Raw genomic sequence first — 24,709 nt, 5'->3', positions numbered from 1 at the left:
TTCCTTCAGCCCCCTCTGTTCTTTACCCCCAATGACTTTCCCCATGCCAAATGCATAAATCAGTGTCATTCTCTTCATAGTTCAGTCCCTCCGAGGTCAGCTCTTTCAGCGTCCAGCACTGGCCATCTGATTGAGCAAGCAGCCAGTGCCTCTAGCCCAGTCTCCCGACCAGCTTGAGGGTCTGTTGGCTAGAGCCCCCGGCTCCTTTGTTGCAAACTGCACCCGACTGTTACCATCACCCCAGCTGTTTATCTGTTTCCCGAAGCCCCGGCCAGTCGTCTTTCAGCAGCTGGAAGTCCTTAGTGGATAGAAATAGCAACATTTCCGTGCACAGCTTGTATAAGCATCTGCCAGACCTCATCCGGGACCCCTCATGATGGAGAGAAAGCAGGCCCCTTCTGAAGTGATCACCTTTCCCCCCGGATGAGGGGTGGTAAGGATGACACTTTCCCCCCAGGCACACACCCTCACCAGGTGCAATCCCACTGCTGCAGAAAGGGAGAAGGATAATCATTACCAGAGGGGTTTATTGAGTATTTACTGGGTGCAGAACACTGTACTAAGTGCTTGGGAGAGTACATACAATGCAGTTCCCTGCCTACAATGAGCTTACAGTCGAGAGATGAGTTTAGAGTCTAGAGGATCATTTATTTGAGGGGGTGAGGAACGTAGGTGCCCACCTCTCCCAGCACCCCCATCCCCATTCTCTCCTGCTGTGCAGCAGCAAAAGAAGGGGGGCAGATAGGTGGTGGGGCTGGGGGGGTCACGGAGGCGGGCAGAGTACCCTCTGCCAGTGCCATTTCTCAGGCAGGAAGCATCTTGGGAGCCCAGGATTTAGAAGCATGGGGCTGCGACCAGCTGGGGAGAGAGAGGGTGTGAGTGACTGGTCCTATCTGCTGTCTAGCTACCGTAGCAGCAGATAAAAGCTGCCGGGCTGGAGGCAGTGGGGAAGTGCAGGATCAACATTGGAGCCACAGGCATAGAATGCCCCAACCCGGCTTTGGCCACATTGATTTTTTTTCCCCATGTTGTTGAACTTGCCTCTCAAGTGAAGACTTCTGGCTTTCACTGTGTCTGTTTTCCAATTCAGAGATTCAAGATTTGCCCCTGCCTTTCCCAGTTGCTGTCATAAATGGGACCCAACAACAACAACAAAAAAGCATACATAAGAGACAATCCGGGTCTCCCCAGAAGTGAGCCCAATGGACCGTCATTTCTTTCTGTTCTTGCTTTCCTATCCCTATCCTAGGCTCACCATGAGGCCTTCCTGGCTCGACGCAAACTACTCCTCAGGGCCCTTTTTGATAAGTGGGACAACGAAAGCTCTGGCTTCCTGGACCTGCGGGAAGTGGATGCCGTTCTGGCCACTTTCAAGGAAGGAATGGAGAAAGCAGCTCTGAAAAAAGGTAAGAAATGAAGGTCTCCTCTGCTGGGCGGCAAGACCACCAGCATTGCTGACCAGTGAGCCACCTAGTGTAGTGGCCCTGGTGTAAAACGAGCTGGGGCTGTGAGTTGGACTCTCAGAAAGGAAGTGCAGCTGCAGAGATGGATAACCCTGGTGCAAGAATGAAGGCCCGATTGCCTAGTGGATAAAAGCCTGGGCCTGGAAGTCAGAAGGATCTGGGTTCTAATTCTGACTCTGCCACTATATACTGTATGACCTTGGTCAAGTCACTTCAGTTCTCTGGGCCTCAGTTCCCTCATCTGTAAATGGAGATTTAAAACCGTGAGCCCCATATGGGACATGGACTATGTCCAACCTGATTAGCTTGTATCTACCCCAGTGCCTAGTATAGTTCCTGGCACATAATAAGCACTTAACAAATGCCTTAAAAAACAAAAAAACCCCAAAAACTTGAATGAGTTCAAGAAGCTTCTTCAGCTTATTAATGACCCGTCACATCCAGAACAACAGACTGTTCCAAAGTCTCCTTCTGACACCCTTATGAAGCTTTGAACCTGATCAGCGCACTTGCCAGCCACAAATAATTTCCTGCTTCTGCCAACCCCTCAGCATTAAACCAGCCCCAGCAGAACAGCATGGACTCCCTACCAGTCCTTATCAAAAGAGTGATCCAGGGACAACTCTGCCTTATGAATCACCGAGAAAACGTTCAGCCCGGCTCCTCCCGAGAAATGCTTTCTGCTGGCGATACTTCACCCGGAGGACTCCGAGCCAAGAAAATGAGGTCTGAGTTCTAGGGAGGGAGACAGAGTCTGGATTGCGCAGGGAACCGGAGACTGCTGTGTCATCCTCCTTCCCTTAGACCGAGAATGGGTTATTTTGATGATGATTATGGTACTTATTAGGTGTAGGCCAACACATTGGGTGAGTGCTGGGCTAGGTACAAGATAATCTGATCCCTGCCCACAACAAGTTTACAGTCTTCCCCTGCCACAGGGGAGTTACCACAGCTCCGTGGGTGTCAACAGGGTGTGCATCTTCGGCCCCCACTGCCGGCCCCCATCCTACTATTGCTGTTGTCTCCTAATAATAACTATGGTGTTTGTTAAGCGCTTACTACGTGCCAGGCACTGTACTAAGTACTGGAGTTGATATAAGATAATTGGGTTGGACAAAGTCCCTGTTCCCCATAGGGCTCACAGACTTAATCCCCTTTTCACAGATGAGGTAACTGAGGCCCAGGGAAGTTAAGTGACTTGCTCAAGGTCACCCAGCAGACCAGTGGCAGAGCTGGGTTTAGAACCCAGGACCTTCAGACTCCCAGGCCTGTGCTCTATCCACTAATCTATGAAGCTTCTCCTGGCAGCTTTGCAGTCCACCATGGCAGGGACACACGGTCCTTCGGGAATCAACCATCTTGCCTCCAATCTGGTTGAGAAGGCTGTGCAGGTGTGCCACTTCCCAGAGATCCAGGAACTCAAACAACAAAGAAACCGAAAAACCTATTACATTCAGACTTCCTTGGTTTCCAGGACAGGTCCCGGAGTATGGAGTGTATTATATCCAGAGCCCTTTTTTACATGCAGAGACATCTCTGGTCATTTCCTTAGTGGTGCCTCATAACTAATTCTGTGTGATAGATCAGGCCCGCTATTCCCATTTCACATCCCCAACCCCACAGCACTTATGTATACATCTAAAAATTATATATTATAAATTACTTATTAATATCAATGTCTGTCTTCCCATCCGGACTGTAAGCTCATTCATTCAATCGATCATATTTATTGAGCACTTACTATGTGCAGAGCATTGTGCTAAGTGCTCGGGACAGTATATTACAATAGAATTAGCAGACACATTCCCTGTCCACATCGAACTTACATTCTAGAGGGGGAGGTAGACTTTAATTTGAATAAATAAGTAATTTTAGCTACAGTCTAGTGGAGGAGACTCGTTATGGACAGGGAACGTATGTGCTAATTCTGCTGTATTGTACTCTCCCAAGCACTTAGTACAGTGCTCTGCAAATAGTAAGTGCTCAATAAATATGATCGATTGATTTTGCAGGGGAAGAAGCAGGCACAGGGAGTGTAGGTCAGTAACTCAGGGGAGCTGGAATTAGTACATAGTTTCTCTGAAGCTCGAGCCTCCTTGAATTTGTTCCGATTTAGCCTGATGACTTCTGTCACCAGAACTGCTTCCCCTTGAATCATCTAATGAAATATGTTCTACTGGCTCTAGAGACTGCAACTTTTGCATTTTAGAAATGCAGCCCCGGAGAGACGAGCAGGTGGACAGGGTTCGGCTCCACTTCCATTCCTTGCAGATATCCTTCAGACAGACCCCCGGAGCGAGACTCCTGGCTCCACTTCCCCATGTGCCAGAAGTCTTTTTTAACAGCTGTCGTCCTTTCCTTAGTCATGTCTGTCTTGGGAAAATAGAAACCAGGTCAGTGGATAGATGTGACGTCAAAGCATCTTGCAGGCATCTCTTAACCACATGATGGCTTAGCAGTAGATTTCAAAAGAGGGTCAGTAGAAAATTCAGGTGAGGGAAGGAAATGAGTAGTGGAAGGAAGGTGGAAAATGAGGAAGGTGGAAAATAAGGAAGGAGAAGAGAGGTGTGAGAATAAATTATCCACATTATGGACAGAAAGCAGAAAAGAAAATCAAAACTTGGGCTAGAGCACCCCCTTGTGAGTTTATAGCTGAGATGTGCGGGCCGTGAAAGAGATTTTGGAGCTGCGGCAGCTGAGACCAGAGAGAAGCATGACTGAGCTGTTCACAGATGTCAAAAGGAGACAGTGAAAAGGCCAGATCTTATAATGATCAATCAGTCAGTCAATCAATCAGTGGGATTTTGGGGGTGTTTTCTATATGCAGAGTGCTGTACTATGAAGTGACCACTCAGAAAATCCTCAAACGTCCCTCCCCACTACCTGTCCCCTGGAAAAAGGGAAGCCAAAGACTGAGATGAAATGTTATTGCAACAAAACTCTGCAAGTGGTGGGGAAAGTCCCAGAGACAGCTTTTCAGGAAATTTCCAAAGGCAGGGAAGCATTCTGTGCTCTCAGCATTTCTTTCCTTTCTCTTTCCCTCAAATAAATCAACCTACATAAACCTAATAGAGGAAGCAGCATGGCCTAATGGAAAGAGCGTGGCCTGGAAGTCAGAGGACCTGAATTCTAATCCCAGCTTCTCCACTTGTCTGCTGGGTTTTTTTGGGCAAGTTGCTTCATTTCCCTGTGCCTTGGTGACCTCATCTATAAAATGGGGATAAGACTGTGAGCCCCATGTGAGACATGAGCTATGCCCAACCTGATTATCTTGTATCTACCCCAGCACTCAGCCCAATGCCTGGAACATAGCAAGTACTTAACAAATTCCATTTAAAAAACAAAAACCTAATCCTCAAACTGAAATGAGTGGGTAAAAAGGGGACCAGCATGCAGTACACAAAACCTGGGGAGAATTCAATTATAGACTGCCTAATCTCCTGGTAAATTTCTAAAATTGCAGCTTCATCCTAATGGCTATGCAGATACAACTTATGACTATAAGCTCATTGTGGGCAGGGGATGTGTCTGTTTATTGTTGTATTGTACTCTCCCAAGCGCTTAGTACAGTGTTCTGCCCATAGTAAGCGCTCAATAAATACAATTGAACGAATGAATACTATTCCCCAGAGGACAAAGCATTATCAGAGTCACTTTCCAATATCTGATTCCCCTAAAAGAGTTACCTTGGTGGCCTAGCTCACCAGTCAATTCCAGGAATCTCAAACATTAAGAACGCCAACTATTTTGAAAGACAAAGAGAACAAGAGTCTATAAAAGAAGGAATCTAGAGTCAGGACAACTGGTTACCATGACACTATGTTCTGACTGTCAACTTGCCGTTTCTCAGGGATGTGAGGACTGATGAGTGGTGCTTATCCTTTGTGCCAGTTTTGGCAAGACATTAAACCTGGATGTGCTTTAGCTGGAACACACTGGAAGCCTAGCCAAATTCAGGAAGTTGGAATAGAGAAGCGGTGTGGCCCAAGGGATAGAGCATGGGCCTGGGAACCAGAAGGATCTAGGTTCTAATCCCAGCTCCACTACTTACCTGCTGAATGCAATGCACTGTACTCAGTTCTTGGGAAAGTTCAACAGAAGCATGAGACACATTCCCTGTCCACAAAGAATTCACACTAACTAATCAATCATTAGCATTTTTTGAGCACTTCCTATTCTAAGCAACTTGGGAGAGAACAAAAGAGTTAGAAGAAACAGTCCCAGCCCTCAAAGAGTGTATAGAATGGGAGACAGACATTAAAAAAATGAATAGGGGAAGAAAGAGAAGCAGCATGGCCTAGTGGAAAGGGCATGGTCCCGGGAGTCAGAGGACCGGGGTCCTAATCTCAGCTCTGCCCCTTTTCTGTTGTGTGACTTTGAGCAAGTAACTTAATTTCTCTCAGTTACGTCACCTGTAAAATAGGGGTTAATACTGTGAGCCCTAGGCGGGACGGGGCTGTGTCCAACCCAATTATCTTACGTTTACCTTAACATTTAGTATAGTGCCTGGCACACAGTGGGTGTATAACAAATACAATACAAAAATACAGTATACAAGGTATGTACATAAATGCTATAGACAGTTGTGGTAATTTAAGTGCTTGTGAGCGCTGAGAGGCTGAAGTGAGAGTTGGAGAATAATCAATGGTATTTATTAAGCATTTACTCTATGTAGAGTATTGTGCTACGCACTAGGAAGAATACAGAACAAGAGAGGTGATAGATATGTTCCCTGCCCATAGCAAGTTTACAGTCTAGAAGGGGAAATAGACATTAATGTAAATAAATTATGGATATGTACATAGGTGCTGTGAAGCTGAGGGTGGGGTAAATATCAACTGCTTAAAGGGAACAGATCTGAGTGCAGAAGGCCTCTTGGAGGACATACAATCCCAGAAGGGCTTTGAAGATGGGGAGAGCTGTGGTCTAAGGGATATAAAAGAGGAGGAAGAACCAGGAGTAAGGAGGGCATGAGCCAGAAGTCAGAGGTGGGAGTGAGGAGAATGAAGCACAGAGAGTGGGTTGGCTTGGGAGGAACAAAGAGTGGGAGCTGGAGTCTTGTGGGAGAAGAGTGGACTGTTTCAAAGCCAATGGTCAGCGGTATCTGCTTTGATGGGGACAGGAATGAACAACCAATGGAGGTTTTTGAGGAGTGGAGATAGGTGTGCAGGAAGTGTACAGAGTGAAGTAGGGATTGGAGAGGGAGAAGCTGAGATAGGGAGATCAGCAATGAGGCTGATCAGGTTTGGTTTGGGGGTGAGAAGCACATAAAAATATTTACAAGCTGTAGAATTGGAAGAAATATATTGAAATATAATGAAATGAAATATATATACACATAAGTGCTATTGGTAGCGTTTGGGTGGATGTGGCTCAGGGAGTTGGAAAAATAATCGGGAAAACCTTACTTGAAGATCTGCTCTGGACTCCTCCCACTTGGAAAAGATTGGACCCTCCTCCACATGAATGCAAACACTTGATTTTCTTTCTCTGCCATATCTTAGCCAAGCTCCACATTTTATTACCAAAGCCACACCCTGGCCAAGAGATCCGGCTCTCTCAGAAGCTGTTTCAGAACTACATCGAAATGATCGTGGCCGAGCTCCCTGGCAATGAAGATGAAGTAATGGACAACATGGTGGAGTTCCTGTCAGCCAGCTTGGAGAGGAGCCACAGGGAGCAACTGCGGGGATCAGCCAGACGCAAGTGGCTCCATCAGGTCCGCCATGCAGCTGAGACCAGTGGCATGAACCTCGAGCCGGTGTACAAAGAGATCTTTAAGGCGCTTGCCCAGGTCTGTGCTCCACTGGGGCCTGTGGGAGGGAGTGGGACCCTATTTTTGGTGTGTGTGGGGGTCCAACCCTCTTAGGCATAGGCAACAACATTTGTTTGTTGAAAAGTTATCTGTCACTGCTGCAAATAGTAATAATAATTGTGGTACTTGTTAAGCGTTTACTATGTTCCAGACACTGTACTAACCGCTGGGGTGGTTACAAGCAAATCATGATGGAGATGGTCCCTGTCTCACACGGGGCTCACAGTCTCAATCCCCATTTTACAGATGAGGAAACTGAGGCACAGAGAAGAGACTTGCCCAAGTTACACAGCAGACTAGTGGCGGAGCTGGGATTAGAACCCATGACCTTCTGACTCCTAGGCCTGTGCTCTATCCAATACACCATACTATTAATGGTGGCTTATTGGAAAGAGCACGGGTTTGGGAGTCAGAGGTTGTCGGTTCTAATCCCAGCTAAATCACTTAACTTCTCTGTGCCTCGGTAACCTCATCTGTAAAGTGGGGATTAAGACCGTAAACCCAATGTGGGACAACCTGATTACCTTTTATCTACCCCAGTGCTTAGAACAGTGCTTGGCACATAGTAAGTGCTTAACAAATGATAAATGATTGTGACTTTTGTTAAGCACTTACTATGTGCTGGAGTAGATACAAGATAATCAGGTCCCATATGGGGCTCACAGTCTAAGTAGGAGGGAGAACGGGTATTGAACTTCATATCTTGAACATCATATCCATGTAATCGGATACCTTGATCAGAGTCCTGCTCCCTGTCTATGCTCAAGGAATGTTAGTGGTTGATGCCCTAATATGATAAACCCTCTCTTGTCCCCACCTCCCTGCAGTGAAAACTTTCAGGAGAGATTTGAACAGTATATTGGTCAATCAGAACCCTTCCTGAAGCTTCTGAGTTAGTGCAGAGAGACCCTGAGCTAATAATCCCTTTCCCATACTTACCTCATAGAATATTTCAAGGACAGCCTAGAAAGTCATCACTGGGAACCAAGAAATTCAGGAATGCCAGGGGAGCAAAAGCAGCATCTTGGTTTGGAAGGGTCATGTGATCGAGGAACGGTACTGTGGGCAGAAGCTAGTGCCTGGGGCATAATGGGAAACATTTGACTGTAGGATGCAGACATCCATGGAAATAAGAAGATCAGTGCCCACATCGCTCTCCTGGAACAGAACCTGTTGCTCCCTGAGCGAGGGGACGTCCTTCTGAGGAACGTGGCTTGCACTCTAGATGATGCCCCATTCGTCTTGAACAAGGTGCTTTACCGAGACATGAAAGGAATCAGGTGAGAGACCCCAAGACAACCTCTCCTCTCTGCTTAAATAATGCCCACCTTGAGGTGTTCCGCCAAATCCTAGATGTTTGAGCCAGAGGAAAACCTCATTCGTCACCTCTGGCCCCTGACCCTGGTTCCTGGATAAGTTCATCACAGGTTGCCTGGTTACCCATTTTCATGATGGGATTCCACATCTTCGGGAGATGGTACCCCAAACTCCTAGTCTTCCTTTGGGAAATACCCCCTCAAAGCCTAGACTCCGGGGCAGAAGTCTAGGGGTAACATGTGACCATTTAACAAAATTATGTAGTTGAGTGTCCAAGTTGGCATCATCACTGTCAAACCTTAAACATGAAAATCTGTTGATGTCATTTACCAAACTTTTCCAGTCATTGAGCTATCCAGGTTTCACTTTTTCAATCTCTCCTCCTAAATTGAACTTTTTCAACCCTTAATTATTTCAGGTCGTTTTGGGGGTTTCCCAACAGTATTTGTTAAGCACTTACTTGTGCTAGGTACTGAACTAAGCCCTGGGGTAGATATAAGCTATTTAGGTAGGACACAGTCCATGACCCACATGAGGCTCACAATAATAATAATAATGCTGGTATTTGTTAAGCACTTACTATGTGCAGAGCACTGTTCTAAGCACTGGGGTAGACACAGGGGAATCAGGTTGTCCCACGTGGGGCTCACAGTCTTCATCCCCATTTTACAGATGAGGGAACTGAGGCACAGAGAAGTTAAGTGACTTGCCCACAGTCACACAACTGACAAGTGGCAGAGCTGGGATTCGAACTCATGACCTCTGACTCCAAAGCCCATGCTCTTTCCACTGAGCCACGCTGCTTCTCTAATATGAATCCCCATTTTACAGTTGAGAAAGCTGAGGCACAGAGAAGTTAAGTTCTCATATATAAATTCTTTTCTCTGCGGTCCAATTGCACTGACTATGTATTTGGAGTATGATTTCACGCAAAGTTCCCTTCCTTGGTTTCACCCAACATCCCCTTCCTGTACTCCTTGTCTCCATTGTTGTTTTTTTCCAACCCAGCTTTGCAGTAGTAGATCAGGGGACCCCCATCCACGTACCCGAAGTTCATTACCATGGGAACGTCCACTTCTGGCATGACAGCCACCCAGAGGAAGAACAGAATGGCTCACTCCTGGTGGTACCGCTACAGGATTCCCACCGAAGGGCTTTTGGGGTCCTGGCGGTCGACACACTACGCACACACTACCAGGCGCAAAGTATCTTCCAAACCCATGAGATCAGCTTCTACCAGGTAGGTGGAATGGCCATCTGTAGCATAGCTCCTGGGGCAGGGCTGACTTCAAAGTCTGCACCCCAGGTCATCCCTTACCTGGAGGGTCGGGGTTAGAGAAGCAGCGTGGCTCAGTGGAAAGAGCCCGGGCTTGGGAGTCATAGGTCATGGGTTCGAATCGCGTTCTGCCATTTGTCAGCCGTGTGACTGTGGGCAAGTCACTTCACTTTTCTGTGCCTCAGTTACCTCATATGTAAAATGGGGATTAACTGTGACCCTCACGTGGGACAACCTGATTACCCTGTATCTACCCCAGCGCTTAGAACAGTGCTCTGCACATAGTAAGCGCTTAACAAATACCAACATTATTATTATTATTACTTGCCAACCTACCCAACTAGCGTCCCTGGTCTCTGAAAGTCCCAATCTGTAAAATGGTTAATATCACCTGGGTGCGGCTCTACTCTATCACCAGCAGGGGGCACCACAAGCCAGCTCTGTTAGACATCATCACCCTCCCTTCCACAAGCTCTCATTTTATTATTATTATTGATAATAGTAATAATAATAATGACATTTGTTAAGCTCTTACTATGTGAAAAGCACTGTTCTAAGCGCTGGGGAGGATACAAGGTGATCAGGTTGTCCCACGTGGGCTCACAGTCAATCCCCATTTTACAGATGGGGTAACTGAGGCCCAGAGAAGTTAATAATAATGTTGGTATTTGTTAAGCCCTTACTATGTGCAGAGCACTGTTCTAAGCGCTGGGGTAGATACAGGGTAATCAGATTGTCCCACGTGAGGCTCACAGTCTTGATCCCCATTTTCCAGATGAGGTCACTGAGGCACAGAGAAGTTAAGTGACTTGCCCACAGTCACACAGCTGACAAGTGGCAGAGCCGGGATTCGAACCCATGAACTCTGACTCCCAAGCCCGGGCTCTTTCCACTGAGCCACGCTGTGACTTGCAGCGTGGCTCAGTGGAAAGAGCACGGGCTTTGGAGTCAGGGCTCATGAGTTCGAATCCCAGCTCTGCCACTTGTCGGCTGTGTGACTGTGGGCAAGTCACTTAACTTCTCTGGGCCTCAGTTCCCTCATCTGTAAAATGGGGATTAAGACTGTGAGCCCCACGTGGGACAACCTGATTCCCCTATGTCTACCCCAGCGCTTAGAACAGTGCTCGGCACATAGTAAGCGCTTAACAAATACCAACATTATTATTATTATTATTATTAAAGTCACACAGCTGATAGGTGGCTGATCCGGGATTTGGGGACCAATCTTTGAACCCTGGTGGAGAAAGCAGGTCTTCTGCTTTCTCTTTGAGAGCACGTCGTTTCAACCAGGGCTTTGCTAATAGAAGCCAAATTTTCATTGTGCACATGGAAGCAGAAAGTGGGGGGGAACAGATCTGGGGAGGTGGGAATGAAGACCGGGAGGAGACAGGCTTCAAAGCGCTCGCTAATAGGTCTAGAAAGACACCGTTTGGGGTCTTTTCAGCCCTGATTGGAAATTTCCGAGTCTTGTCAGAGACCTGGAATGAACAATTTTGGTTTAAAAGCTGTGGGAAGAGTCACCCCCGTTGCCCCTGTGAAGTGGGCACCAATGACATTGATTATTTATTACTCTGAAAAGTGTCAGTTTTTGCCTCTGTCCCCACAGGGTGTTTCCAGAGCATTCAGCATCACCTACCACCACGTCCACGCTCGGGAACATATCCTGCATGTTGTTGTCACTGCTACTGACTGGCTCCGTAACCGAGCCCCCTCTATCAAGAGCATAACCACCTACCTGACGGAGCCCACCTTGGGTGAGGTAGGCAAGCGTTCAGCTGTTTTCACCCCCAGCTCAACTGTATATATTTTCGTTACCCTATTTATTTTGTTAATGAATTGTACATTGCCTTGATTCTATTTAGTTGCCATTGTTTTTACGAGATGTTCTTCCCCTTGACTCTATTTATTGCCATTGTTCTTGTCTATCCGTCTCCCCCGATTAGACTGTAAGCCTGTCAAACGGCAGGGACTGTCTCTATCTGTTGCCGACTTGTTCATCCCAAGCGCTTAGTACAGTGCTCTGCACATAGTAAGCGCTCAATAAATACTATTGAATGAACACAGAGTGTTGCTTTTTGTAGATATATGGTGGCAGGGAGCTTTTGCGTGTGATCAGGTTAAACTAAGGAACCAGATCTTTTCATCCATGCTCTCTAGGAGCAGTCTATTAGTTCAGTCATATTTATTGAACCTGACTGTGTATTTCTTCATTCAGTCGTATTTATTGAGTGCCGGTCTGGGTCTGTGCTTCTAATCTTCCCTGCAACAGCAGGGACTCTAGCAGCAGCAGCAAGTGCCACAAATTTTAAAATGTCGGAAAGCCTTGATTGTAAGCAGCCTGGGCAGCCGCACCGAGAAATCCCTCGGGATCCTCTTTCCCCATTCAACCTGTTGGACTCCTCGTTATTCTTAGACTGTGAGCTCTGATGGGCCAGGAACCATGTATAATTCTCTCTCTGTATTTAGCATTTAGAACAGTGCTTTTCACCTTGAGGGTCCCTAATAGAAATTACCACTGCCATTACTATTATTCCAGCTGCTGCTTTACTGCTACCTCAAAGTCACTGTCAGAGACAGAATACTGGGCTGAATAGACTCTTGAAAATCACCAGTTATATGAGGCTGCTTATGTTCTCATTGTTTTTGCTCTATAAATTGGTCCTTCTGGCCTTGGATGCATTCCTCCTGCTAACTTTAAGTGGAATTTCACAAAAATGGACACCATGGCCCCAGGTCAAAAATGTATTTTTTTTTTTGGAGAGGAAAATTAGCTCGTGGGAAATAACCTGAAGTTTGTTTTTATATATACATATATGGAATGAAAACAAAAAGATTAGAAGTCATCCCTAAATCACACTGCATAAATCAACAAGGCCTATGTCAAATGTTTAGCATGTTTCCCTTATCTCTGAGACATTCCCTGCCCCTCTCCTCAAAGCTCTGAAGAATTTTGAAGGACCAGTCATTCCTCGCCATAGTGAAGTCTTTCTCCCCTATTTCCAGATCTCAGACTATATTTTACGCAAAATAATGATGACAGACCCCACAGGACAAACAGAAATCCACACCTCTCATGCTGTCCTCTGCAGAAAGGAAAACTTCTTCAGGTATGTGACAGTCTCCTCCCTCATCCCACTGGAGCATTGATATTTCTTTTCCCCAAATAGGCTTGCAACATCTGAAAGGAGCTACATGTGCCAGTCATTAGTCATTCAGAGCACAGCCTCCACAACTCACTCCTCATAGGATGGCATTTTTCTTTTTTTTTTTAATTGGTATTTGTTAAGTGCTTACTATGTACCAGGCACTGTACTAAGCACAGCGGTAGACACAAAATAATCAGATTGGACAACAATCCTTGTCCCTCATGGGGCTCCCGGTCTTAATCCCATTTTGCAGACAAGGTAACTGAGGCACAGAGGAGTTAAATGACTTGCCCAAGGTCACAGCAGACAAGGGGAGGAGTCAGGATTAGAACCCAGGCCCTTCCGACTCCCAGGCCTGCGCTCTATCCATTAGGTCATTCTGCTTCTCTACTGTGTTTCCCTCCTGGCTGCTTAACAACAAGAGACTTGGGACTTAGTTCAGATACAGATAAAGCCCAAGTTCAGATACAGCCTTTGTCTACTTTGTAGAGCTGTTTTCTGTGGAACCCAAAGAATACCACTAAATTAGGGAAACACTCAAGGATCGTTTCATACCTGTGGCATAGTTTTTGCCGAAGGAGCAATTCCAATCGGTCCACTTTTCCAGTTCCTCGTTGAAACTCTACTTGTAGTGAGAGTCAGGAAGGAGGTGCATGGTCAACAGTAGTTCCTAAACCTAAAGGCCTGTCTTCCTTTCATCTCGTCTGAACCTTAAGTGAATAGAGCTTAAAAAGTGAATAGAGCACAGGCCTGGTAGTCAGAAGGACCTGGGTTCCAATCATGGTTTTAGTATAAAGCCTGGCACATAGTACAGTGTAATAAAAGATACTGTAATAGCTTAGCAAGAAAGGAAAGAGCACGGACTGAACTGCCATTCCTTCAAAGCTTAAGACTCACAGAAGAGAGATTTGCTAGGAAGGACATATTCACCAAAGTTCTCTCTTTTAACAATTGACTCTTGCCAGCACATCTCACAAATAAACAAATTTCCCTCTTTTTGGAAGGAAGGAATGCATGTGTGTGTGCAGGGGGGTGGGTAAAGCAAGAGAGAAAGAGAGTCTCTGGGGTTGTTTGCATGTGTTTAAATAAAGAAATCAATCGATCATATTTAGTGAGTGCTTACTGTGTGCAGACCACTGTACTAAGCTCTTGGGGGAGTACAATACAACAGGTTTGGTAGATACATCCTCTGCCCACAACGAACTTGCAGTCTAGAGAAAGAAGGAAGCAATTCATGTATTCCCTTTAGGATACTAACCTTCTCACAGCCAGCTGTCTATGTGGAATGGTTCATAAAGGCCCGTGGCTTTCACACTTTCACTGTCCTGTGTTGTTTCAGGGATTACCTCTTTAAGTGCGGAGACTCTTCAGAAGTCATTGTCACCCTTGCCTTCGGGGAGCACCACATAGCCTTTCCCCTTCGGGAGACATCTGGCCGGGCGCTATGGGTATTTGACATCAACACTGGCCACAGCAGCTTGCTACCATCCAAGGAGTTAAGAGAACTACAGAAAATGCTGAAGATCGTCCAAGCTGCCTGTTACGAGATCCTGAAGGAGTTCTCAGGGGAAACAGACAAAAGCTACGTTTTAGGTATCGTTGCTACAAGGCCAGGTCCGATACGTTCAGTGGTGGATGGCTCAAGCTCGAGATCACAGAAGGGGCGCAAGCAGTCCTCTGAGATGCCTGTGACTAATAGCCCCCATCCAGGGCATGACTCTCCATCACTGCCCACTTACTTTTGTTTATATCGTTTGTATTTTTCTCTTCCTCTTTTACTCTTGTATATTTGGCAATTTCCATCCACTCATCTTCCTCATTAGATTGTAAACTCTTTGAGGGCTTTTTATGTTCCCAAGCCTCTTGTCCGGTGCTGTGCAACTAAGAACTGCTTAGTAAATGCTGCTGTTGCACTTAGATTTGCACCCTCAGCCCCACAGCACTTATGTACATATCCCTAATTTATGTTAATGTCTTCTCCCCCTCTAGACTGTAAGCTCCTTGTTTATTTATGTTAATGACTGCCTCCCCATCTAGATTGTAAACTCGTTAGTAGGGAGGGAAGGGAATAATAATGTTGGTATTTGTTAAGCGCTTACTATGTGCAGAGCACTGTTCTAAGCACTGGGGTAGACACAGGGGAATCAGGTTGTCCCACGTGGAGCTCACAGTCTTAATCCCCATTTTACAGATGAGGTAACTGAGGCACAGAGAAATGAAGTGACTTGCCCACGGTCACACAGCTGACAAGTGGCAGAGCCGGGATTCAAACCCATGACCTCTGACGCCAAAACCCGTGCTCTTTCCACTGAGCCATGACCAACCCTGTTATATTGTATTCTCCCAAGCGCTTAGTACAGTGCTCTGCACTCAGTAAGCACTCAGGAAGTACGATTGATCGATGATGGTGATGCCTTGCTCTGGTTCCAGAGATTGAACGTGCAGGGGAAGTCAAGCGGGCAGGGATCCTCTTCTACCGCTTCATGCTGCTGGAACTTCAGGCGTGTATCCAGAAACTTGACCCCCAGGCCTCTGCACAGTTGAAAGACTACAAAACCCCTCCCCGCAGGATGCACAACATCTTAAGGGGAGTCCTGCTGCTCCTTCATCCAGAGTGGGCTGAGTCAGAGGAACTCAAGAGCTGGGATCAGTGTAGACAGGTGAGCTGGAGACCTGGGAGCAGAGTCGCTGCCCAGGGTAAGCGCTCAGTAAATACTATCGATTGATTGGTTGAGTGTATTGGCCAGGGCCAGCTGCCCCATAACCATTGTTTTGCTCTCCATTGGTAGAAAGTCAATGGTGATTTGATCAGAATGGTTTGCAGTTTTGATCCGACGGATAGCAGTGTGCAAGTTCAACCTGATCTCATTGCTAAATATGTCCAAGGTAAGACATAATTGCTCAGTCAGTAGCCAGGGGGAAAACATAATAATGGTATTTATTAAGCTGTTACTCTGGGTCAAGCATCAAAGCCCAAGAGTAGATACAAGATAATCAGTTTGGATACAGGCGCTGGCCCACATGGAAGAACAGAATATTTAATCCCCAATTCGTGGGCAGGAACTGGAGGTACAGAGAAGTTAACTGATTTACCCAGGATCACACAGCAGGCATGTGTCAGAACTGGGATTAGACCCCAGGCCCCGCCGGCTACCATATGAATCCCCTCCCAGATCCAGGTATTTTTCACAGCCCAAGGTAAACTCAGTAGCCATGCAGTAAAATCTCAGCAAACAGGCAACCTATTCTGCCAGCCCAGGTTGGCACCAATGAATCCTGTGGTACATCGGGGCCCCCTTGAACTACTTCCGGGGGTTTGGAACAGCATGAGATATTCTCAAGGGACTTGCACTGAGCTGAGATTCCCTGGGGGGATTTTTGGACTGGACCTGGTTCAGGGACTCTCCCTGGAGGCCGGGGAACTTCTGGTACTCTTCTTTGGGTTTCTGATATAAGAATTAGTACCCAGGTCCTCTGATTCCCAGGCCCGTGCCCTTTCCACTAGACCACACTGCTCAATAGTAGTAGTCTGATGGCTCTACATATGTTCCCATTAATTGGAGGCCTGGGAAGTACTATGGGCTGCATTTATTTCCTTAGCACGTTTTCCTTATTAGGAGATGAAGGGCTTTATGTCATTATCATCAGCAATATTTATTAATCCCTTACTGGATAGAGAGCACTGAACTAGACACTCAGGATACATACGCAAGAAGTAAAAGACATGATCCCTGCTTTTAATCTAATGGAGGGGAGGCAGTAGACAAAGAAGGATAAAAATACAATAGCTAAAAAAGTATGAGACGAGGAAAAAAAACAAAACACAAGAGAATAGAGAAATCCATGATGAACAAACCAAAAACAATCAAGTACTGGCTGAATGGCAGCCATGATATATTTTGGGTGAAGCAAAATAATGTGAATTTAATCACACATATTCTAAACATTAAGGCAGCCATGTAGATGGAGACATTTGCTTGCTAGTGGGGTGTACCACCAAGCGGCAGGCAGCTTGCCTATAGTCTCTCCCCGTGTCAGAGACTTGAAGGAGTATTTGGAGTTCCTGGGTGGCTCCATTGTCCATATGCAATTTTGCCCTTCTCCTTCTCTTTTGGTTGCCGGCAGGCACATGGACATGGGGCAGCTTTCTTTCACTGTGGCTGCATGGAGGGAGGGCTAAATTAATGACAATTAAATTTTGAGCAATCATGATAGGGATGTGTGCTCCAGCCTACAGAAAAGCAAGAAAAAAGCTTTTCCAGAAGCAAAACTCTTTTTAGAGAGGCTTTCGTTCCTTTTTGTAGTTCCCCAGCAGCATCTGTTGCCCAACAGCTGTTGGAAAAACTCAGGGGTGTTAGTGTGACCCCTTTAGGAATCAGCATACTATATGAACTGGAAAAAGCCCCATTTTTCACACCATAAGTACAACAGGAACTCCATGGCTGTTATATCCAGAAAGTTCCTGAGAGCAGAGGACAAATACCACTGAACTTAGCTAGGCCAGAAGAGGGATCAAACTTTCCGTCCTTTTTGATTAGCCCAATTTTCCCAACATCACTTTTTATTCCCAAAGAATTAGAAGTGGTTCATCTGTTGGAAGAACTGGAATCTGCCACAGACTGCATTTTTAATTCAAAAAGTCCTGCTCAAACAAACTACATCCCAGGATAACTGTTGCCTGGAGTAATTGAGATTTTGATTAAACGGAAACATATAAACTAGGTTGTAAAAAAAAAATGCCCCAGGAGGTATTGGTCTATAAAAGTCCTCTACAGTGATTTTGATTTCTTTGCATATTCAAACAGAAATACAATCGACTCTCTATCAGGTAGTAGAAAAAAACAACTAAAGAGGGTGTTTTTATCTGTTTGGAAATGAGTTACTAAGGGATGAAATGCAAACAAGTCACTGGAAAATGAGACTGCCATCTGCTTGCTGCCGCTGTAGCCAGAAGCAACATGAAAAATACCCTGGATCTGTCATCTCTCCATCGCAAGGTGCCACTAATGCTCAGTTAGGCTCCCCAGAGCACAAATAAAAGCCACCAGCTGCTTCATTATGGGAGTCATTAGTGATGGTTGTGAGCACATCAATCCGCCTCTGAAGTTGCCTTCAGAGGTAGATAAGAGGGGAAATAGGGAGGGACTCCTGTTCCCAGTAAAAATAACCCAGGAAAGCAGAAACGGGATAATAGAAACAATTATTATTATTAATAGTACTTAAGCCCCTAAGATGTACCAAGCACTATGTACTAAACACTGTGGTAGATTCAAGATAATCAGGTTCAACAACTACTCCCTGTCCACATGGATTCACAGTGGACATAGGATTGAATCCCCATTTTTCAGATGAGGAAACTAAGGCCCAGAGAAGTTGCGACTTACCCAAAATCACACAGCAGACAAGTGGCAGGGCTGGAATTAGACCCCAGGTTCTCTGACACTCATGATCCTTCCACTAGGCCACACCGTTGCACCACACTGGTAGTGAGAGAGACAGAGCCACAGTGATTTCCTCCATCACCTGTGAGACAGCTGAGGCGTGTAATAATAGCAGTAAATAGGGCATTCATTTGGATGAGCTAATTAGGATCCTGTGTGAGGCTTGAACAGAGCCCGGCTATCAATGGGGATTTGGGAAGGGTAGGTTAAAAAGGGGTGGGTAGGGAGAACTTTTGGTATAACTCGTTGATTTCATTCAGCAGGGGAGTGGGTAAGGAAGTTGAGCAAGATTTAGTAGGGATTACAAAACTCAACTTTATGTGCAGATAGTTGACCTAGCAACAGTGGATTGGAATGCTTTTCACCTGAGAGAAATGCAGGGCTTAAATTAGACAACTTCCAGGCCATCGACTCTAGTCCCTGTACCATCATTTAGTGAGCCTAGGAAGAAAGATTTGGAAATCACTGCTAAGTATGGCTGTGCTCAGAAGCTCCTAGTTGAGATACTTACTGTAGGTATGCAGGGTTAAAGAATTTAGCCGTAGAGTCTCTGGCTGTCCTGTCAGGGGAAAAAATTGCACATTTGAGAATGAAAGGAGGAGGATATGATAGGGGCACAGATCCTTTCTTTCTTTGCCTCCGCTTAGCTAAGAGTTATGGCTTTACCAGAAGGCGGTGATGGTGTGAATGAAGATGGGAAGAGAGGATTCTTGAGCAGTCAATCAATTGTATTTTATGGAGTGCTTACTGTGTGCAGAGCCCTGTACTAAGTGCTTGGGAGAGTACAATATGACAGAGTTGGTAGACACATTCCCTGCCCACAGTGAGCTTGCAGTCTAGAGGGGTAGACAGACATTAGTAAAAATCAGAGTCTTCTTGATCAGTGCCCCCAACTACACTTCAACAGGGAAAAGTGGCAGGCATTGCCTCGGTAAGTCTGCCCCATCACAATTCTGTCTTAGAGAGAAGCAGCGTGGCTCAGTGGAAGGAGCACGGGCTCAGGAGTCAGAGGTCATGGGTTCTAATGTCAGCTCTGCCACCTGTCAGCTGTGTGACTTTGGGCAAGTCATTTAACTTCTCTGTGCCTCAGGTACCTCATCTGTAAAATGGGGATTAAGACTGTGAGGCTCATTCATTCAATTCAATAGTATTTATTGAGCGCTTACTATGTGCAGAGCACTGTACTAAGGCTCATGTAGGACAACCTGATTACCCCAAATCTACCCCAGTGCTTAGAACAGTGCTTGGCACATAGTAAACACTTAACAAATACCAACATTATTATGCATACTTGCACCCTTCCTCTTTCCTGGAGTACCCTTCCCTGCCCCCCCACCATTCCCCTCCAGCTCCACCAAACCATATCCCTTTCCCCCTTCAAAGCCCTCTTAAAAAAGTTGCCTTTGACTTTTTTGGCTCTACTAATTAGCTCTAATCCTCCACTTTTTGTCACACTACCTTGTAAGCCACCTTAGCACTCCTAAGTATGGGTTTGCTTTTTAATGAATTGCTCATTTTCATCTCACTCTGTTCATTTCCTGTTCACTGTCTGAATACTTGGCAACTTGGGCCTACCTGCCTCCCTCATAAAACTGTCAGCTGCTCCAGGGCAGGAATCGTTACCTGTCCCCAAGTACTTAATAAGCCCAGTTTGGCAACAGGTGGGTCCTCACTTAACCTGCTTTAAGAAAAATTTGTTGATGGACTCATTGCATTCTAGGCTGCGTACAGTTGTTTCTTCCAACACTGCAGCATGATTTGTTGAGACAGGCTCATTAAGAACGCTCCCTATTTCTGCCATTGCGTTCTAGCCAAAATACTTACTGAAAATGTGTTTTAGCAGAACTGAGACTAGTACTCTGCACACAGTCGGCACCAAATAAAAGCGGCAGATGGTGATGAAGCTTTGATGAGTGGCTTTCAGTTCTCTGTTGCTTAGGGAAGTTAGAAAATTACTTTTTCCAAAGGGTGATTGGGGAAGATTAATAATGAATAAAATGATATTAACAGAGCAGTTATTTTCTAAAAACGAAGACTTTTTGCTGGTTTTAAATTCACACTTTTTCACCAGTCTGTGGGAACTCAGTGCATTTCCCTGACTAAGCCCTCACTTCCTCTTTTCCCACTCCCTTCTGCGAGGCCCTCACATTTGGATTTGCACCCTTTATTCTCAACACTTGTGTGCATATTCATAATTTATATTTATGTCTACCCCTCTAGACGGTAAGCTCCTCTCGGGCAGGAACGCATCCGCCAACTCTGTTCTATTGTATTCTCCCAAGCTCTGCACACAGAATGCACTCAGTAAATATGATTTGTTGAACTACAATAAAAAGGTAAGTGGCCCATTCTGAACTGTAGTATTTTCATGCAGGAATCCATAGAAGATCGGTCAGGAGATGTGGTTCCATCCTGATCGAGTACCTCTACAACTGGACACTTACTTGTCTGACTCTGTTAGAGCTCAAGAAGAAGCTTTAATCCACGTTCAGGTCACCTTTGTCACCCAGGCAGACTCCCTCCTTGAGTGTCAAAAAGTTAGGAGGTTTGCTAAACTGATTTTAATGTCACTTTATGCAGGATTTTTTTTGGATCGTATTCGGTTTTACATCTCTTGTTGATATGTGCTTCTAACTGGAGCGGAGGGTTCCTTTTCTAGCCCCAAACACACTTTCAGCACCTTATTAAACCAACTGTGCATGTAAGGAAAGGATCAAGTCTTGAGAATTTCTAATTTCAATAAAAAGTGACTTCTTTATCTGAACCTTTCTGGATTCCATGAGTCTAGTGACCCTGATTGCTGGGGAGAATTGATTTCTTTCTATAAGTGGTAAAGGGAAAAGATAGACCTTGGGATCTTCAGGAAAAAAAACAAAACAAAAAACCCTGAAATTTCTACCTCTAAAATATAACAGGCAGTAAGATGGCCGCAAGGAAATGGGTTGGAAAACTTCTAATTTTGGGAAAATCCACTTCCCCTGTAACCACTTTTCAAACCATTTTTCACTGAAAGCCTTGTTGAAAAATGTGGTGCCCCTGTCATAATGAAAAGAAAACACCTTTATTGTGGGAAAAACCTCTCGAGTTCAAAGATGGCACCGACTCTTTATTTGCTTAAAGCTTGTGATTACAACAAACTTTACTGCTCTTTTCAGCGATTCCATCTTTGCAATAATGTATCTGATGGTGGGGTTTATTTTTTAATAAAATTTTGGGAAATTAAACTTCTTTTTCTTTATTTAGTTGACAAAATGTGATGTCTGCCAAATATTTTATAATTTGAGATTGGAGGTTCCTTTTTAACCTTGTCTGATAAGACGGCAAAGTTATTACCAGCCCTGAGCTCTCTGGTTATCTGATGCCTGGTTCTAACCTGCAAGTCTGTTTCATATTTGGGAGCAGCCTCTTCAGGTCATTTGCGGCAACGTTTCTAGGAATAATGTTCTTAACGATATTAAACTGATAACCACAAACTCGGGTCACTTGGGAGCATGTTCCCAAAGCATCCCACTGTGAATACAAAGAACTTTTAATGGAGCAGCGTGGCTTAGAGGGAGCTCGGGCCTGGGAGTAGGAGGACCTGGGTTCTAATCATGCTCTGCCACTTGGCTACTGTGTGACCTTGGGCAAGTCGCTTAACTTCTCTGTTCCCTCAATTCCCTCATCAGCAGAATGGAGATTCAATACCTCTTCTCCTCCTTAGGGTGTGAGCCCCATGTGGGACACGATTATCTTGTATCTACCCCAGCGCTTAGTACAGTGCTTGATGTAGTAAGCACTTAGCAGATCCCATTATTATGATTATTATTATTTATGTGGTAAAAGTAGGATATAGCAGAGGGCTCGTTTCTACCATTCCCTAGGGAAAGTCACAGAACTCTTCACTGGATACCATCCAATTTAATACTTCCTATATTTCTCACAAAGGGCCAAATCCATATTAGTGGAAATTGCATCATTACTCATTTAATTTGCTTGGAAGTAAAAAAGCGAAAAACCAAATTGAATGAATATGATTGGGCATTTATTTGGAAATATTTCACTGCTAATGAATAATTAATTTATTGGCTAGATCAGTCTCACCACGTTTATTAATAATCAAGTTGGGCAGAGTATTGTACTTGGTATGGTGGTGGTACTTCCAGAGAAGTTATGACAATATTCCCTTCCTTTGGAGAAGTGAGGGGGACAACCAAGCCCACATTAATTATTTTAATAATATTATCGCTGCCCCCGTGGTTGAAGATGTTGCTTCTGGCATTGAGATTTTAGCCAGCTGTGGGATAACCCATGCACAGCTGAAGACCCTTCAGTGCCTTTCCACATAAACAGTCCTTTGCTGAAATGCTGCACTGGCTTTTGACAATGCCTGGCATGAGTTTCTAGCCTGCCATGAGTTATTGCCATCCTCCCAACCCTTTTGCTCCACCAGCACTAGCACACCTAAGGAGCAGTCAATAGATAGCAAGCCAATTAGGAGACATCCACAAAGACACAAGAACAAAAAGCAGGATGGCTTAGTGGATAGAAAACACGCCTGAGCATCAGGAGGACCTGGGTTCTGATCCCGGTTCTGCCACTTTCCTGCTGTGTGACCTTGGGCAAGTCACTTCTTTGGGCCTCAGTTCCCTCATCTGTAAAATGGGGATTAAGAGGGTGAACCCTATGTAGGACTACTGTAAACTCCCCCAAAATGTAATCATAATAGGATAATCTTGGTAATTGTTAAGTGCTTTCACTCTGGTGCCAAGCACCCTGCTAAATTCAGAATAATCACGTCAGACATGGTGCCTGTCCCAAATGGGACTTCCAATATAAGGGGGAGGAAGAACAGGTATTTATTCATTCAACTGCATTTATTAACCACTTACTATGCGCAGAGTACTCTACTAAGCATTTGGGAAAGTACAGTGCAACAATAAACAATAACAATCCAACATTCCCTACCCACAGGGAGCACACAGTCTAATTTCCATTACACAGAAGATGCAATAGAAACACAGCAAAGTTAAATGACTTTTCAAAAATCACTCAGCAGGCAATTAGCTTAGTATGGTACAATATGGTAAAGCATGAGCCTGGGAGTCAGAAGGACCTGCGTTCTAATCCCAGCTGTGCCATGTGTCTGCTGTGTGACCCTGGACAAGTCATTTAACTTCTCTGTGCCTCATTTGTAAAATGGGGATTAAGACTGCGAGCCTTCCATGGGACAACCTGATGACTCTGTATCTCCCCAGCGCTTAGAACTGTGCTCGGCACATAGTAAGCGCTTAACAAATACCAACATTATGATGATGATGGCTGAGAAGCAACATGGCTCAGCGGAAAGAGCCCGGGCTTGGGAGTCAGAGGTCATGGCTTCCAGTCCCGACTCTGCCCCTTGTCAGCTGGGTGACTGTGGGCAAGTCACTTCATTTCTCTGGCCCTCAGTTCCCTCATCTGTAAAACGGGGATTAATAATAATAATACTGGTATTTGTTAAGCGCTATGTGCAGAGCACTGTTCTAAGCGCTGGGGGAGATAGAGGGGAATGAGGTTGTCCCACGTGGGTCTCAAAGTTAACCCCCATTTCACAGATGAGGTAACTGAGGCACAGAGAAGTGAAGTGCCTTGTCCACAGTCACACAGCTGACAAGTGGCAGAGCCGGGATTAACTGTGAGCCTCACGTGGGACAACCTGATTACCCTGGATCTTCCCCAGCGCTTAGAACAGTGCTCGGCACACAATAAGCGCTTAAGCAGCGTGGCTCAGTGCAAAGAGCCCGGGCTTGGGAGTCAGGGGTCATGGGTTCGAATCCCGGCTCTGCCACCTGTCAGCTGTGTGACCTTGGGCAAGTCACTTCACTTCTCTGGGCCTCAGTGACCTCATCTGTAAAATGGGGATGAAGTGTGAGCCCCATGTGGGACAACCCGATTCCCCTGTATCTCCCCCAGCACTTAGAAAAGTGCTCTTCACGTAGTAAGCACTTAACAAATACCAACATTATTATTATTATTAACAAATACCAACATGATGATGATTTTCGTAGCCCAAGCAAAGCATCGCCCAGACGTCGGCTTGCTTTCCCCAGGCGCAGTGCGCATGCGCTCACACCTCCGGGTAAAACGCTTCATCGGCACTTTCGTCAATTTCTTTTTTTTTTTTTCCTTTTCCTCACAAGGTCGTTTTGATGTTGAAATTTAGAGTCCTCGTTTTCAGGGAGGGCCGCCATCAAGGGTCCAAAGCAGGAGGAGGAGGTGGTGAGGATGCG

At 45.4% G+C, this 24,709-nt stretch overlaps 1 protein-coding gene and 1 long non-coding RNA gene across 4 annotated transcripts in view; one reads left to right on the top strand and one right to left on the bottom strand.

Moving 5' to 3' along the window:
- Positions 1–21,222, top strand: part of EFCAB5 (EF-hand calcium binding domain 5) — a 74,769-nt gene extending 53,547 nt beyond the window's left edge. For all 3 annotated transcript variants that reach the window (XM_007672561.4, XM_007672562.3, XM_007672560.3), the window contains 10 exons: positions 1,250–1,406; positions 6,968–7,257; positions 8,389–8,558; positions 9,604–9,835; positions 11,478–11,630; positions 12,875–12,978; positions 14,357–14,610; positions 15,448–15,677; positions 15,807–15,903; positions 20,833–21,222. In XM_007672561.4, coding sequence (XP_007670751.2) covers positions 1,250–1,406; positions 6,968–7,257; positions 8,389–8,558; positions 9,604–9,835; positions 11,478–11,630; positions 12,875–12,978; positions 14,357–14,610; positions 15,448–15,677; positions 15,807–15,903; positions 20,833–20,939 — 1,794 coding nt within the window. In that variant the 3' untranslated portion in view covers positions 20,940–21,222. The remainder of the gene's footprint in view (positions 1–1,249; positions 1,407–6,967; positions 7,258–8,388; positions 8,559–9,603; positions 9,836–11,477; positions 11,631–12,874; positions 12,979–14,356; positions 14,611–15,447; positions 15,678–15,806; positions 15,904–20,832) is intronic.
- Positions 3,400–24,676, bottom strand: LOC114817872. The gene is made up of 3 exons (XR_003765732.2): positions 24,469–24,676; positions 18,970–19,017; positions 3,400–3,836 (listed from the first exon to the last, which is right to left on the bottom strand). It is a non-coding gene; the product is annotated as an uncharacterized LOC114817872 (long non-coding RNA).
- Positions 24,677–24,709: the final 33 nt, after the last annotated feature.

Source organism: Ornithorhynchus anatinus, chromosome 17 (assembly GCF_004115215.2).
Source record: "Ornithorhynchus anatinus isolate Pmale09 chromosome 17, mOrnAna1.pri.v4, whole genome shotgun sequence".
NCBI classification, from domain to species: domain Eukaryota; kingdom Metazoa; phylum Chordata; class Mammalia; order Monotremata; family Ornithorhynchidae; genus Ornithorhynchus; species Ornithorhynchus anatinus.
This window is presented reverse-complemented; position numbering and strand designations above follow the sequence as displayed.